The sequence below is a fragment of the Haliotis asinina genome, chromosome 10 (genome assembly GCF_037392515.1).
Source record: "Haliotis asinina isolate JCU_RB_2024 chromosome 10, JCU_Hal_asi_v2, whole genome shotgun sequence".
In the NCBI taxonomy this organism is placed as follows: Eukaryota; Metazoa; Mollusca; class Gastropoda; order Lepetellida; family Haliotidae; genus Haliotis; species Haliotis asinina.
The window spans coordinates 12,892,129-12,908,493 of NC_090289.1; the positions used below are offsets into that span (position 1 = coordinate 12,892,129).

Consider the following 16,365-nt stretch of genomic DNA (forward strand, 5'->3'; position numbering starts at 1 on the left):
AGACACATACATGTAAACGACACTGAACTATATCCAGTGCATATCCTTTTCGTATCCATTTACTACGACCAATACAACCGTCTAAAATCACATATTCCAATAGTTACAAGCATAGTACAACAGTTTCGTCACACACGAAGCTTAACAACACACATCATTGTAATCAAAACACGCTTCAAAGGTTGTAGCGAGTGAGTTAAAATTTATCTTCACATTTATCTTCTTTCCGTCATATTGTAACGAGTCAGAGATTGTAATTCCACTATCTCCTTTGCGTTCAGTGTATGGGAGGAACCTCTAAACGTCGCCAACCAGACAAAGATGTCATCTGGCATTCCCACAAATGTTGTCTCATTCTTTTGCTCAACAAATGGATGCAACTCTGAACAGAAACATGGCTCCCATACACGATCCCCACCTTATCCGATAGAACCACAATTCAAAACCATATTTTGGCAACATATAGGCTGCATAAAAAATGAATGTTTCTTGGGCACATTTTTAAAAAAAAACAGACGAGGGCGGTAGAACTTTTAAAATTGTTGATAGAAAAACGATGGCGAGGGAGGAACATATTTTTATTTTTCACTCTCAGAAATACAGCTTGGGAAGTTTAGTACGTGTTAATGAGTCGTAGATTCAGTCACACTCGTTCCAACAGACACTCATTCCTATAGTTGACAAATCGGCTCGACCGGGACGGCGCAAAGTCAACATTATTTTCTTTAAATGGCAATATAAATTTGTTACGCCCACAAATAAAACTGACGAGCCGATACCCGAGAAACATTTTACTTTTTTATTCAGCCTTAAGATCATTGTTTGAAATGTTCGAATCTAGACAGGTGCCACTTGTAATAAGCTTCATAGCTGCTCTATGTGCTTGATTCGTTAAGTAAATTCGTATACATGTACTAAAGCTTAAATAACTGAATGAATACGTGAAACAGTTACACTTGGTGACCAAGGATGGATAGAACTTTATCTTACCTCACATATGAATGTCGGTTTCTGATTGACTAAGCTCTATTCTATTATTTTTAATGTACCCTGCTTACAGGCGATGTATTATTTTCAATGTACACCGCTGGGAATTCCGAACTCTTCTGGTGCTTCATGGTAGTACTGCTTTATCTCGAATAACATTGAATCACCCATGAATCACGGAAATTACCGATGTTTTGCGCTTGAAAATCGATGGAAGGAAGATAACTCGCCCTGTTTACCTTGTGTCGTCTGCCAAATGGCGATTCGTCTCGCATTCAACAGAAGTGCTTCAAACAGTTCAAAATTAAAATTCAGGTGTTCGGTAAGATAAATACGTTGTTCACCGGTCCCTCGGGGGCCATGGGTTCATGTACCCTCCAGCCCGTAGGGTTCGGGGAACAAAGACAAACCTCGAGGGTACATGTGCCCATGTGACCAGCGAACAACTTATAATGTTTCTTTCAAGCAGTTATCAGACGATGCACTGAACTTTGGTTGCAGATGATTCGTCAAGAGCTGAAAAGAAAAGGAAAATAGTGTACTTCTTTAATCCACAGATACAAGTGAGTGTGTGAATTTAGTCTAGCCGCATTCAGCAATGTTCCAGTTATATGGCGGCGATCTGTACATAATCGAGCCTGGACCAGACAAACCAGTGATCAACAGCTTGAGCACCGATCTACGCAACTGGGAACCGATGACATGTGTCAGCTAAGTCAGCAAGTCTGACCACCCAATCCCGTTAGTCGCCTCTTACGACAAGCATAGTCGCCTTTTATGGCAAGCATGGATTACTGAAGATCAATTTTTAACCCGGATCTTCAAGGGTCCCGATATAGCTGCGTCCCATGTGACGTCATCAGATGTTGAAGGGTATTTAGAGGTAATACGTATAAAGGCAACAATAATGTGTATGTCAGTTTCTTTATTTTTAGGAACACGGAGAACATTCTTTCTCCTTTTATCGGGTATATTCCGGAACGACGGATTCCTCAAAAAGAGATTTACTGAAGCTGACAACTATCAACCTCACCTTTATGACTTCATCAGGTATTCATAGTTTTGGACTAATGGTTGATTTGTGTATATGAGTGGCTGAAAACTAAAACAGATATTTTCAGATGTTGAATTATTAATTGCAGAAGAAGTTGCGTGCTTGGTCTGAATTTATACTGGTGCAAGCCTGTGTTTACCGTCCATGTTGTGAGGTTGCAGAAAAAGACCGTCTTCAGCCTCGCAGAAGCCTGGATATCCCCCGCAGTTCAGGTAGACTATCGTACTTTCGCTGACGCGCGTTACGTTCATCCAGTATTTGTAGCCGCTGTCTATCCAGGTTGTCTTCGGAAAATGATAAAAAACAAATTGAACAAAAATGAGGACTAAGGCCTTTACTACTGTATGCTGTTGCTGTATGGTGCATGTTTGTGTGATGGCTAATGCCACACTCAGAGTAATTTCAGCTAAAGGACGGCGGTCTGTAAATAGTCAAGTACAGACCAGATAATCTGGTGATTGACACCATGAACAGCGATCTACCCATTTGGGATACGATGACAGGCATCAACCACGTCAGCGGCCTCTCACGACAAGCATGGGATGTTGAAGTCTGCTGAAGTCTGCTGAAGTCTGCTTAAGAGTGTAAATAACCGAGTTTGGACCTGACAATTCGGCGTTTGACATCATGAGCATCGAGCAACGCAACTGGAATGTCATGACATACGTCCACCAGGTCAGCGAGTCTGTCGACCAGAACTCGTTAACGCCTTCAAACGTGGGCTGCTGAAAACAGGCGCTCATGTCATTGCGAAGATTAAAAAAAATATATATCCATATGTTTTGAGATGACCCCGACTTGAAATGCCCCGCAATGACACGAGTGCCTCTGCTTCTGAAAGCCAATTCAACCAGTATATCCACAGGGGTTACAGCCCGGGAAAGCCACATTTCGAGAATTAGTAGCTGATTTTGGTGTGGCTCTCGCGGTAATAGTTACGGTCAAGTGATTACAGAATTTGGCTTTCGCGGGGTATGTTGTCAAAACAAACCGGACGGTGCTTATAACTACCGTAGTAAACACAACAAATATCGTGGTCTCATTCTCTTTCTTTATTTAGATTACAGTGTTTGGGGTCATTTGAAATAATAATGAAATAATAATGACATAATAAAATATATACTAATAAATAAACAAATAATTATGATTTGATCAGCTGTGTGCTTATAGCCACTGTAATAGTCACTTCACTTCACTGAAATCACTTCCTTGCAGATGCAGAAGGTCTCCCACATGGTCTGCATACGTTATCTCATTGAGACTCTGGTTTAATAGCTGCTGCTTCAAAGATGCTATACGTGCATCTATTGCACGATATCTCCTTCGACGTGAAGGTTCTTTGGGCTGATGTGAAAGTCTGAGTATGGTGACCTCTGTGAGGGACTGTTCCCGTTGGAAGAGCTGGATTACTTCGAAAATGTTCGGATGGGACTTTTTCAAAAGTTTCTTGATTTTGTTGTGCCATCCTTCCAAATGATTATTCGTTCGGTGCCCTTGATTTTCAAAGTGATTCCAGATTTCTGGAATGAAAGCCTGGCCTTCAACCCAGCTTGCGGTTACGTAGTCCATGAAGGCAGTGACCTTATGACTGGCAGGAGATTCCGCAACGGCATCGAGCCACACGTCTTCTATCTTGTCACAGGGCACCAGGAGCAAGGCAGCAGCTCGTCGCACCAACTTCTTGACTTCCCCATCTTCTTTGTAGTCACTAACCAGGCCTTCTTTCTTTCTGTACCCTCCTCCATATGCATTGCGTATAGTGAAAGAAGCACTCTCTCACAGAAGCAGCTGGAAATACACCTCTCACTGCATTGTGAGCTGCACGTTCAAAGTTCAGTTGTACAGTATGCGGGGCAAACTGCAAGCCTTGTCTTCCAGTAAGATCACACAGATACTCAAACATCTGAGTGTAGCATTCTGCGCTTCTGTTGGACAGTAAACAGTACACTAGTGGAACCATGTGACAAAACACCTCAGCATGTACACAATATATCTGATCAAACAATTTAGGACATGTATAGAACGTACCATCACAAAATACGGTGCTTGCAGTACACAGATGTTCGATGTTCTTGTCTGTAGTGAAGATCAGAATGTCGGCGTTGACACGATGAGTCTGACAGTACATTCCCTCACAACGCAAGACCAGTACCTTTTCCCCTGGCGACTACTTCTGCACCGAAACTTGAAGCCGTCATAGTACAAACGTACACCACCTCTAACACTGTCGATGAATTTGATCTCAACTTGTGCATTTGCCATGATTGTGACACTTAGTGAGCGCAATGTCACTTATATATCTTATTTCTAACAGGATATTCTCAATGTCAATTAAGAACACGTTTGATCTCTAACTCGTTACTTACTTTCAGTAGGATGTTTTCATTTGAAATCACCCATGACTCAGTGTCAATTAAGAAAATGTTTGATCTCTAACTCATTACTTACTCCCAACAGGATATTTTCATTTGAAATCACCCATACCGAGACGCTCTAAAAAAAAGACGGGACGCTCTTTTACAGGTAACGGTAATCGGATTAGGTAATTAAGGTCCAGAGTAGGTGAAATGCAATCAACCGTATATGTCATTTTTAAAATGTGGCTTTCCCGGGGTGACACCTCCACAGGTATACTACTCAGTGCCTCTCAGACTCATCATCAGTTTTTCGAGGATAGTTGGCCATCCACATGCAAGGGAACAGGTCACTGCCGTTATGTAGAATCCCATTCACACTGTAGAAGTATTGTCAAGTTGCTACACTTCCTTGTCCGTAGGCAATCCTACCACACCAAATGTGGTTGTCATAGCACGGATTCTATAGGCTGATGTATGAGATTGTGACTTTCCCAGTGTAGTGAGTGAGTGAGTGAGTTGAGTTTTACGCCGCACTCAGCAATATTCCAGCTATATGGCGGCGGTCTGTAAATAATCGAGTCTGGACCAGACAATCCATTGATCAACAACATGAGCATCGATCTGCGTAATTGGGAACCGATAACATGTGTCAACCAAGTCAGCCAGCCTGATCACCCGATCCCGTTAGTCGCCTCTTACGACAAGCAGAGTTACCTTTTAAGGCAAGCATGGGTTGCTGAAGGCCTATTCTACCCCGGGACCTTCACGGGTCTTCCCAGTGTAAATACCCGAATACCCGTTTACTTTGCGATAACGATGTCAATATGTTTAACATCCGGGACTGAATGTTGTTCAACACACCCCTTTCAATCTTCCATGACATATACACATGTACTGCTACCGATTTGCGTAGATTAACTATCTCTGTACAAAGGCGACGATGAAACAGGATTCGAACCCAAATTAATAGATTCTTTGAACACATATGGGACACAATGCAGCGACTTGCTGTCTTAAACAACGAGGCATCCCATGAGACTTCATGTTGCAAGTGGGGCGGTAGACAAGGCAAGTGGTTAAAGCGTTCGCTGGCGCGACACGTCAAAGACCCCGGTTCGATTCCAAATATGGGTATAATGCGTGAAGCTCATTTCTGGTGCCCCCAGTCGGGATATAAAACTAAACTCACTCACTTACTCTTTGTGTTGTAAGTACTTCTGCGATAAATTGATTGATACTCCAGGCGTTTCTTTTCTCTTTACAACAGGGAGCGTTGTTGTAGGTTGGTGGTTAAAGCGTTTGCTCGTCACGCTAAAGACCCAGGTTCGATTTCCCACGTGGGCCTTATCTGTGAAGCCAATTTCCAGAGTCCCACTCCGTGATATTGCTGAAATGTTGCCCCTAGCGGCGTAAAACTAAACTCACTCACTTACCTTACAACAGCATTCTGGAAATTGCAATATATTCGAAACAATAATTACCCACGGTGTTACAGACATTCCAGTTCCAGTTAAATCGATTTTAAACGTCCCGCGAGGTCCGCATGAAGCTCTGACTCCGTCGGAATGTTTGGAATAGCAATCTGATGCAACCCCATACAACAGTTTCTTGTTTGTGTAGGTAGCAAATGAATGTTCGTTTGTGGTGACTCTCAGTGACTGGAAAAAACAAAATATCAAACCCTGTATGGCATGCTAGACATCGAGACATGTAAAGTGATCAGACCGGGTGCCTCCGAGGAACGGTGGGGCAGCCTACTAATTAAAGCGTTCGCACGTCACTCTGACGAAACGGGTTCAATCTCCCACAAGGGTCCAATGTATGAAGTCCATTTCTGGTGTCCCCCGCGCTGGCGATATTGCTAAAATGGAATATTGCTAAAAGCGGTGAGTAACTAAACTTGCGCACACTCTCAGAAACTCTCAGCATTGTGGCCACTCTCTCACAAGGGATATGGCAAAATTAAACATGCAGCTGCTATGTATATAGTAACAGCAAAGAAACGCAGCTGTTTTTCTGTCAAGTTTTTAAATAGAAGACATACGAGTGAACGCTTACTTTTATGAGATTTCATTTTTCGAAAGTTGTTGTTTTGCTGTTTACTGCAATATCTCACCGATGTGTTGATCTTGACTTTACTGAACCAGACCTCCCCATAAGTTCCTGTACAACTCTGGACCAAACCCTCCGCCTCCCCCTGACAGACTGGGTTCCGGATATTCGGGTAGTTGCCATAGTTAACGACAGGAAGAGACAGGTAGTCCGAAGGTTTAGTGGAATCCATGTTGTGGCAATAGATACGAGCTTTGGCCATGTGAAATTTAGATAGGTATATCCAGTACTCTCCATCACCACTGGTCGGCGCACACTGCTTAACGTCGGCACAAGATGTAGGGAACTCTAATTTTAGGAACAAAGAGCAAATCATCGATGACCGAGTCTCTCAAACCAAAACACGAGTCTGACAAACTGGAATCTGGAAATCGTGGGAATCTCAAAACGAGGCTCGGTCGCTAGCATTCGTAACTAGCCGTCTCTTTCCGTGGCCCACATGAAGACTCGCGGTCGTACCCCACTCGTACGCCATTATTGCCAAGAATCGTGGCAAACCAATCAAAACGCGCGTAGTAAAACGCATTTCAAAACATGAAAATGGCGGAACGGATGAACTTTGAAACTTCGCTAAACTATACAAAGCCCAATTTAATTATAAACCTCGAGCTAATGGATGAACAACTTTCAACACTGAAACGTATTTGCAAAGGGAATGACCATATTGTCGTTTTGCCCACGAGATGTGTCTTCATGTGGGTCACGGAAAGAGACGAGTAGTTACGAATATGTACGACCTCATCAAACAGGGGCAGTCTGTGACGTCTTAGTTAACGACATGCTCCTAAACCTCGTATAGAAATACAATTTCTTTGGTTTAAAATTAAACTTCAGTGGTGAGTTCCATTTTCCTATGAAACACGGAATTGGACTTTCGTGTAACCATGGTTGTTTGTAGTGTAGCTCTTTTCACTTTCACACGAGAAAATTCGCATCAGCTGAAACGTAGGTCATTGTCTGAATTAATTGATGAGAGCACTGGCGTCAACGCTGTACAACAGAGCACGCTGCGTGTTTGCAAGGATGAAAAGCGTAGCGTTGCCCTATACAAGCGATTAGATGTAACGCGTAATACTGATTAATATTCACAAATCCAGCTGAAAAATGAGGTGGCCTCAAAATTCTGGACTGGTTATTGTACTAAGCTGCGCAGTAGGACGGAACCCAGTCAGAAGGAAACGAGACTTGTGTAATCAATGTTTTGACTGTTTGGGATGTGCCATTTCAAGACTGAAATGATCCCGCTGAGCAGTTGGCGTGCCCCAGCACACAGGGCTTCGAATCTTAATGGGGGCGGCGGTGTCGTCCCGTAAAAGACCCGGGTTCTGATCTGGAAGAACAACAGCGTCACCCCAGATTAAGTAAACTTGCAAACATCTTTGTTTCGGTATACCCTACGGCATTTCTATCCTTTGTTATCCTTTAGTGATTCATCCTTTGTTATCCTTTAGTGATTCATCCTTTGTGTTATCCTTTTAATGGTTCACACGATATAGCTAACATTGACGTCGCTTCATGGAACATTCGCATTGAAACAAATCAGTACCTGTAAGCTGGGACAAGTAAACAGACAAAAAGTTCGAGTGACAAAAGAAGGGTGGATTCTGTGCTGTGTGAAATCAGTTTTGTAAGTCGCCATGGCACACAAAACTGAAATCACGGGGACGCCACGAATGGTCCATTGTTTTATTACCAACCGTCAGATTTAAATGTGGACTTCTAATATTTCTTACATTCACACGTTATATGAGAGAAGAAAAATTGATAATAAATGCATTTGTGATTTTCCAATGTGTGAAATAGACCTTCACCAAAACAGAGTCAAAACGTCATAATGTTCCACAACAATCTTATTTATACTTAGTTTCATCTAAATGAATCTATTTATAAGTATGAAGTAAGCATGCTGTTAACATTAAGTGTTTCAAAGTAAACGATACAGGATATCTGGCAAGCAGTCAGACAAGGGTTGAACATTTCAAATCGTTCACCTGCCAGTGTAACCATCGTCGTCAGTGCTGACGGCCAGGTTTACGTCAATACAGGGTGCAAATGCTGTAAAAACATCGTATACTCCACATTTCTACATCGTCAGCTTCAAGTAATGACACGAAATCACGCACCAACAACAACGGGCTACTCTATGGGAAGAAGCATTGTTAAAACAACCGTCAACGTCAAATATTAACACCGGGAGGTCCGCGACGCTGACCATGCCTGTGTTTATGAAGCACGAATTTAATTTACTGAACAATCTACCCTGATTGTTCACGGGAAAATGAGCTTACAGTGATGCACTTTATTTTTAATCGATAGATTTCTCTTAGATACTTTTGGAATGAACATGCTCCATCGGCAAACAGGACAGACTCGCAAATGCTTGTGTTAAGCACTCAGCCGCCGGAAACCGGAAAAGAGACCGTGTATCGTATTTGCATACGTGTTTTGTGAGTTGGGTGACATAATCAATCCATGTACCGACGAAGACTACCGCTTCGAGTTACAAGCGGAAGTTGCGAGTGTGTACATTGACAAAGGCCAAGCAACTTCATGAACAGGGGCGATCGGTGCTTTGGAACTTGTCTTTCGGCTATTAGCATGGCTAATTTCTCTGGTTTATGAAGTTTAGTTATTCAGTTTTATCCATGATAGGTATACATTATCTATGTTTGTCTACGTTTCTTGTATTACGAAGAAGGCGGTTATTCGAGCAAATTCAATGTTTTAAGAAATCTTATGAATTTATGTTTTGTATGTATCAAAAGCGTTGAGAAAAACAGCAAAAGGATATAAAGAATTTCAAAATAAATTAAAGAAGAATATATTCAGTAGCATGCCTTATGTTGTGATTGTTAAGTTTCGAGCTCTGTTGTTATATTTTTCTCAGGTGAAAAGTTGAAAGAATGTGTGGAACTGTACCAGATCATAATCTAAGTGTATTTTCATAAGACCCTGCAAGACAATTGCACGCAACCCTGCGAAAAGATCAATGTAACAGACGAATTCATGTTGCATAACCTGGGTTTGGTTTGTTTTCTTCAAATCAAAACATTGGGTTCCGTCCTATTGAGCAACTAGTCCAGACGTTTTAGACAAGGTCGTTTAACTGGATACATAAATTGTAATCAGTATGATTTGATACGTCTAAGCACTTGCATATTGCAACACTTTGCTGCTTCTAATCCTTGCAAACACGTCGTACAGCGTACTCTGTCGTACAAGGAAATCGTGGAAATCTGAAAAAGAGGCTCTGCCGCCAGAAAAGGTTCGCGGTCTGGTACGGAACTGGTATTATTTCAATCTCATTGTGCGTTACTGAACTACACTCATTAACTGCAAAAACATATAACAGGTGTAACCAGTGAGCCAGATGCATTGTGAATCATTTTCACCTCATATGGCAGGGGCAGTCTGTTATTTCTTAATCTTAGTGATTAAACCTCGACATAAAATCGATAAATACGGTGTTATCAAAGTTTAACTTAAAATTCATCTACAATATCATATAAAACAAGGAATTGGAATTCAGTGTAACCAATGTTGTTTGTGGTGTCTAATTTCACTTTCACAGGAGAAAATTAGGATCGGCTGAAAAGTAGGTCATTGTCTGAAAAGGTTAAAGAGACTCATGTTTCGGTTTGTTTAACGCCACACTCAGTAATGGTCCAGCTATATGGCTATCACTGTGAGGGTGGGATGTGTGGGGTGGGGTGTGTGCGCGCGCGCGCGTGTGTGTGTGTAGGGGGAGGTGTGTGTGTGGGGGGGTGGGGTGGGGGTGGGGTGGGGGTGGGGGGTGGAAGGGGGTGGGGGTGGTGGTAAGTGAAGGGTATCCTTCACTAATGGATTAACTATAATTCTTACCTATAGCGCATGAATAACCTCCGTCCTCAGGTACACATTTTTCATGCTGGTCACATCCGTGGGACTGACAGTACCGGGCCAGAAACTGCAATGTATGAGGTGCAGTGATACAGAGGATGGAGGATCTAAACATTGTAACATAAACTACGTGAACTATACAATGGTCATTGTTCATGCTCCTAACTCTGAGAATATGTAAAGAAACCCTGTTCACAATTTGCGAAAAAAGTGTCACTGTCAAAGCGTCTGGATGTCTTATATTATGGTAATGTCGTGTAAACGCTTCTTCTTGTAGAAGACACGGGTTAGAATTGATCTTCAGTAACGCGATTAACGGCATATGGTGGTCAGTCTGTCTTGGTTGCTACATGTCCAACTATATGGCGGCGGTCGGTATATAATCGAGTCTGGGCTAGACAGTCCAGTGGTCAACAGTATGAGCATCGATCTACTCAAATGGGAACCAATGACATGCGTTAACCAAGTCAGCCAGCATGACCACCAGATCCCGTTAGGCGCCTCTTACAACAAGCATAGTCGCTCTTTGTGGCAATCATGGCTCGCTGAAGACTTATCGCTAAATTGCAATCGTACCGTTGCCTTATGGAACTAGTTTCTCTACAAAATGCTGTTCAACACACGTGGGTCTCAACGATACACGGTGCTTGAATCAACAGACCCATCACGATTCGTGGGTGGTTGACTGAGTGAGCTTTACTTTACAACGTTTGAAACAATATTCCAGTAATTTCACCGCTGGGTACACCTGTTATGTAATTTACTCATTGCTCTCATGTAGGGATACAAACCCGAGTCGTCGGTGTGACGACTGAATTCTGTAACCAGTAGGCTAACCCACCGTCCCGTAAAATGAATGAGAGATGAGTTAAAAATGCAATTTTCAGTTTCATCAATTAATTACATTCCATTTTAAAATTTGGTTTCCGACATACCGATAATGTTCGGGTCGTTCAGAATGTGAATCAGATAACTGAATGGAAACTAGTTTAACAACGTTTGAATGACAGTGGGCTGACGTGGATAACGAAGAATCATACTGAAAGTCCCTACCTCTGGCAGCTGATCTTTATCTGAATGTACAACTGCAGACATGGGCATCCTCAGCTGTTCACTTGTCGCCATGTCATGCATCTCACAGGTGCCGTCTTCAAGGAAGAAGTTGAAGGACATGCACCTCGACCGCTGAAGACATTCAACAGCGCACAGCATCAAGCCACCTGCAGTGAGTGAGTGAGTGAGTGAGTGAGTTTGATGCTTTTAGCTATATTCAAGCAATATCATGGCGAAAACCACAAATGAGTTACTTGGAGTGAACACGATACTCGTATTAGACAATACTGGCATGTTTTATCGAGGACAAGAAGCCATTTTGTTTATCCTTACACAATTTTAACACTGACAATTTGCATGTTTCAACGCACACTATAATTCTGAAAGTGGTCAGATGTACACATCGTTATGTTTGGGATTACACGTTCTTAGTGAAGTGCAGATTTTAATACTTTTGTTGGATTGTCCGGGATACGAGTTTGGCACATAATATCGACTGTCATTTAGCACACTCATCCCCGTGTAAATGGAAGCCGCAGTGACTTTGGGCGCTGGCGATTAGCTGTGCTGAGGGTGTGGGTTCGAATCCCGGATTGGACTTAACCCAACAAAGGTTAGAATCTGTACTTTACTGAAAAAATGTAATCCCATATATGGTGTATCAAATGGCTTAGACCTTGAACCCTGACCTCGAATATCATGACCGAACTGTTAAACATATGCTTCCCAACCTGATCACTTCAATACGACCAGAGGTATTTGCATCGTAAATGTTTATTAATACTGTTCGCGTTGCATTGTGTCGTAGTCCGTTTGTGGTGAAAACATACAGGAGAATTTCACTTTTAACAAAACGTAAACGAAATAAAGAGGAATTAAGATTGCGAATCACCAGAATGTCAACTGAACATTTAAATGTCAGAAGTTTATTCAACATAGGAATAAAAAACGATAATAGATTCAAACTGGTATTATTTGGTTTATATTACAAGGGCGCATGCACATTATATGAAACACCGCGAACAAGTAGGCTTAGTCTGAGTTGACGCTCATCACCTCCCGCCCATGCATTTGATTCATTGCAACTACACCCTTGTAATGCACACCAGTAACATCGATTCTAATTTATGGACGTTTGTTAAACAACTTTTATCATAAGTTGAATAAAATTCTGACATTTAAATGTTAAATTATGAGAATTCGCAATCTAAATTGCCGTTTATTTCTTTCACCATTTTGTCCGAAGTAAAATTCATCGGTACGTTTTCACTGCAAACAGACTTAGAACAGTATTTGGCATGACTCACTGATACAATCACTGATACTTTCCTGATGACAACGTTAATTGTATAAGAATCTAGAGAGTGAGTGAGTGAGTTTAACGCCGCATTCAACAATATTCCATAAGGATTCTTATAAGGATAAGAATCTAGACGCATCATAATATAACAAAGGCGTTCTGATCATACCTTTGAAGGTATCATACCTTTGAAGGTATCATACCTTTGAAGGTATCATACCTTTGAAGGTATCATTCATGAAGTGTCATACCTTTCTTTATTATTCATCAACAATGCCGATCAGACCGATCATGCCAGCTTAATTCGGGTGAAAGGTTTGCAGGTCAAGGACATAAACCAACCAACATGGGAAATGGTTCTAACTGACCTTATCGACTGGACTACAAATTGCATTAATGATCCACAGACCTGGTCACACTATCAAACATACATAGCAATCAATGAAAAAACATTTTTTGAGTCATCGATTATTTTTTGTTCACAATTTAACAGATGTTTGTGATGTACTCGAACGTAGATAGCGTGGACAAAGCCCTGGATGACGGACCTATTTACTTGTTTGAGCAAAAATATGTCACTTATTCCAAAGCAATATTAGGCTTGTTGAAACGCGTGTACAGTTGTCATAATGCACTCAAAGGAACCGCAGTGTTTGGTAGGAGCTATCTGCAATGACAACAGTGCATTAAAATATTCAGAAGCATTTTGTGCACAGAACACACGATTGTGAATTATGGTATGATAAAATATTAAATATGATCTGAAAAACATAAATGTTCTCCTATAAACTGTCTAGGGTGCGCATTGATCAATGTTTTAATAACTGCAGACATTAAACGCGGAGACAACTGTAATTGTCTTCTTCAAAGTCCAAAATCAATTCGAGGACAAAGCTCACTTAGGATCTTAGGCAGGATAATAACATATGCAAGAAGAAAGGTTTATTGGAACAGGTTCCATTTGCGAGTGGAACATACACCGTCGCGCCTACTGAAGAGAAAGGCTGTTCATCCATATATACTGAAGGAAAAATAAGGGAACACATGAAAGGACAAACGTTCCTTTATTTTGTTCCAAAGTTTCTTCACAAGCTTTGTATCGCATAACTCGAAATATAAGGGAACACTTGTGCATTCATGTGATCCTTTATTTATTCCCTCAGTATATATAAATTATTTTTATCCCGCAGTGTAACTCCAACTTCAAATGCCTCTCAAAAAAGTTATCTAACTGAATGTGTTAGGAACATCATCTAGCAACTGCATTGAGCTCATTTCATAACAAGACGCCGTGGGAATATGTATTGGCGATCTTAGTAATTATATAGCCAATTCCCTTGGTTTGTATCACTGCATTTATAGTGTGTGAGTCTAGTTTTACATCGCACTCAGCAATATTTCAGCAATATGGAATCAGCAAGCCTGATTACTTGATTCAGCATGACCATCACAGGTTACTGAAGATCAGTTGTATCCCGGATCGTTACGAGTCATTTCTTTCATTATGTGACAAGACATGTGTGCTCCACGTGCAAGGACCACCACAAATGGACATCGATCCTTCGCCAGAGCAGCTCCACGACTCTGGAATGATCTTGTCCACTTTTAGAAGCATTCTGAAAGCCTCATTTTCTCTAAGATATACACCTGGACCAAGTCTTCAATGGTGACGCATGCATCCTCTCCATGCCCTTTAGAGCGGTAATACCGTCTGGATTCTTGAGCAATATGACTTCTTTGCTGCTGATTATGACGTCATATACGTTTGGCTGCAATGGTAGTCCATTTGAGGTAACATAGAGTTGATCAACGTTCTCGGGGCAATTGCACAACAATGAGAAGACGGAGCTGCTGATTTTCTCTTCACGCTCTGCCCGCGTTTGAAATTTGAGGTTGCATCACTGAACCAAGCCACGAGTCACGAAATCTGGGATTTGTATTTGTCTGGGCTACACATATAATGCTTGTGTAAGTCCTGATGCAAACGTTCTGCAACACTACTTGACGTCTTTCCAATAACCGAATACTATTCAGAAGGTCAGTCTAAGGTTTTTACTTTTGAGGTACACTCTATAAGGGCACTGTGAAAGTCCCAGAGGTCAAGGCTAAAATATTCAAGGCTTCGGGAGAGCATTCAAAATAGTAGACATTTGGAGGGCATTTCTAAATGTCATCGGTGACAAAATGCAAATACGAGATGCAATTCCCTTTTTGGCTAATGCCACTTGATACCATATTTTGCCCTGTGAACAAATAGTGACGAGAGCAACCAAAGGAGCATGATACGCACATATTTCCACCCACATCATGTCACGGACAAACGTTCTATTGACTACATCACGGTGAGTGAGTTTAGTTTTACGTCGCTTTCAGCAATATTTCACGAATATCACGGCGGGGACCCCAGAAATGGGCTTCACATATTGTGCCAACGAGGGGAATCGAACCATGGTCTTTGGCGTGACGAGCGGAACGCTTTAACCACTAGGCTACCCTACCTCCCCCGACTTTTACATGTTACTACTATACGTTGTACTTCCCATCGTATAAAATACCACTCAAAGTAACGTGAGCATGCCCTGTTTCTTCAATCATTTCTTTAATACACGTCCTCTGACAATGAGAAACAAAGCAGTATTTTGACCATATATACGGGTGCTTTCACTTGGGTTTACCTGTCGTTATGTTCAAAAATGGTGATCCTGCTGTGGAATATCCGTTCTTCAGGGAAGGGAGCTTTTCAGTATCGGTGCAAATATTTGCTAAGCAGGCACTGAACAGGCTGACGGCCAGGAACGACCCGTGAACTTTATCCATGTACGACTTCATTTCAACCAGTTTTCCGTTTCCGGCCGATCAATTCTCTAGATTCTGCCAACATAATGAAAAAAATTGTTTTGCATTGGTTACATTAACAATAAAGTTTGGCATCTTATCCATGCAAGTGTCCAACTTTGACAACAAATATGCTAGACATGTGTTGTTTTAGACGATATTTGAAGCAATTGTACTGTACAATGCATGAACATATCGTACCCGAAAAAACAGCACCAACAAAACAAAGCATGAAAACACCCCAAAATATAGATATTTTATTCAGTTGTTTGAACCTACAAACACTACTTTTTGGCACTGACAAATCATTAATTTTAATCCTGGAGGATCAGGACTGACCTCGCTGACCTGACGACTCTTGTCATCGTATACCTCTTGCGCAGATCGAAGCTCATGCTGTTGATCACTGGATTGTATGGTTCAGGTTTGATTGTTTACCGATCGCCGTCATATAGTTGGAACATTACTAGGGCGGTGTAAAACTAAACTCACTCACTGAATTCGAGAGTGATAAACGAAGTCAGAAATGGTTTGAAGTCTTCCTACCACGACCAAACGTGCAAACTATCTTCTAGCACAGTTCGGGCGGGATAACTATTTCAGTTTGAAACATCAACCTTTCTGTGTGCCTCCATTATCTTTTTCCGGATTCAAGGACGAAAACCCTGCCTTGTTCGTTCAAGTTGTTCAGCTGTGAAAAACACTGAACATTCGTAGGAGCATTGATTTTGTAAAATTAATTATTTATCGCACCTGTCATATAATATTATTTGAAACCACGTTATATG

General features: G+C 41.5%; 1 protein-coding gene across 1 annotated transcript; it reads right to left on the reverse strand.

Annotated features, from left to right (window-relative positions):
• Positions 1-1,459: 1,459 nt before the first annotated feature.
• Positions 1,460-15,571, reverse strand: LOC137297890 (A disintegrin and metalloproteinase with thrombospondin motifs 9-like). The gene is made up of 7 exons (XM_067829865.1): positions 15,418-15,571; positions 11,443-11,609; positions 10,372-10,456; positions 6,515-6,798; positions 5,880-6,056; positions 2,181-2,325; positions 1,460-1,503 (listed from the first exon to the last, which is right to left on the reverse strand). Exons 1-7 carry the CDS (start codon positions 15,569-15,571, stop codon positions 1,460-1,462), a joined length of 1,056 nt encoding a protein of 351 aa, XP_067685966.1.
• Positions 15,572-16,365: the final 794 nt, after the last annotated feature.

What these genes read in the sequence shown, in the direction of transcription:
- LOC137297890 (XM_067829865.1), bottom strand. Translation starts at nt 15,571, where the DNA reads ATGAAGTCGTACATGGATAAAGTTCACGGGTCGTTCCTGGCCGTCAGC. An exon ending in AGGTTATTCATGCGCTATAG is followed by an intron (nt 6,799 to 10,371) that starts GTAAGAATTATA and finishes TCCTAAAATTAG; the next exon opens with AGTTCCCTACATCTTGTGCC. An exon ending in GCAACCTCACAACATGGACG is followed by an intron (nt 1,504 to 2,180) that starts GTAAACACAGGC and finishes TTTTCTTTTCAG; the next exon opens with CTCTTGACGAATCATCTGCA.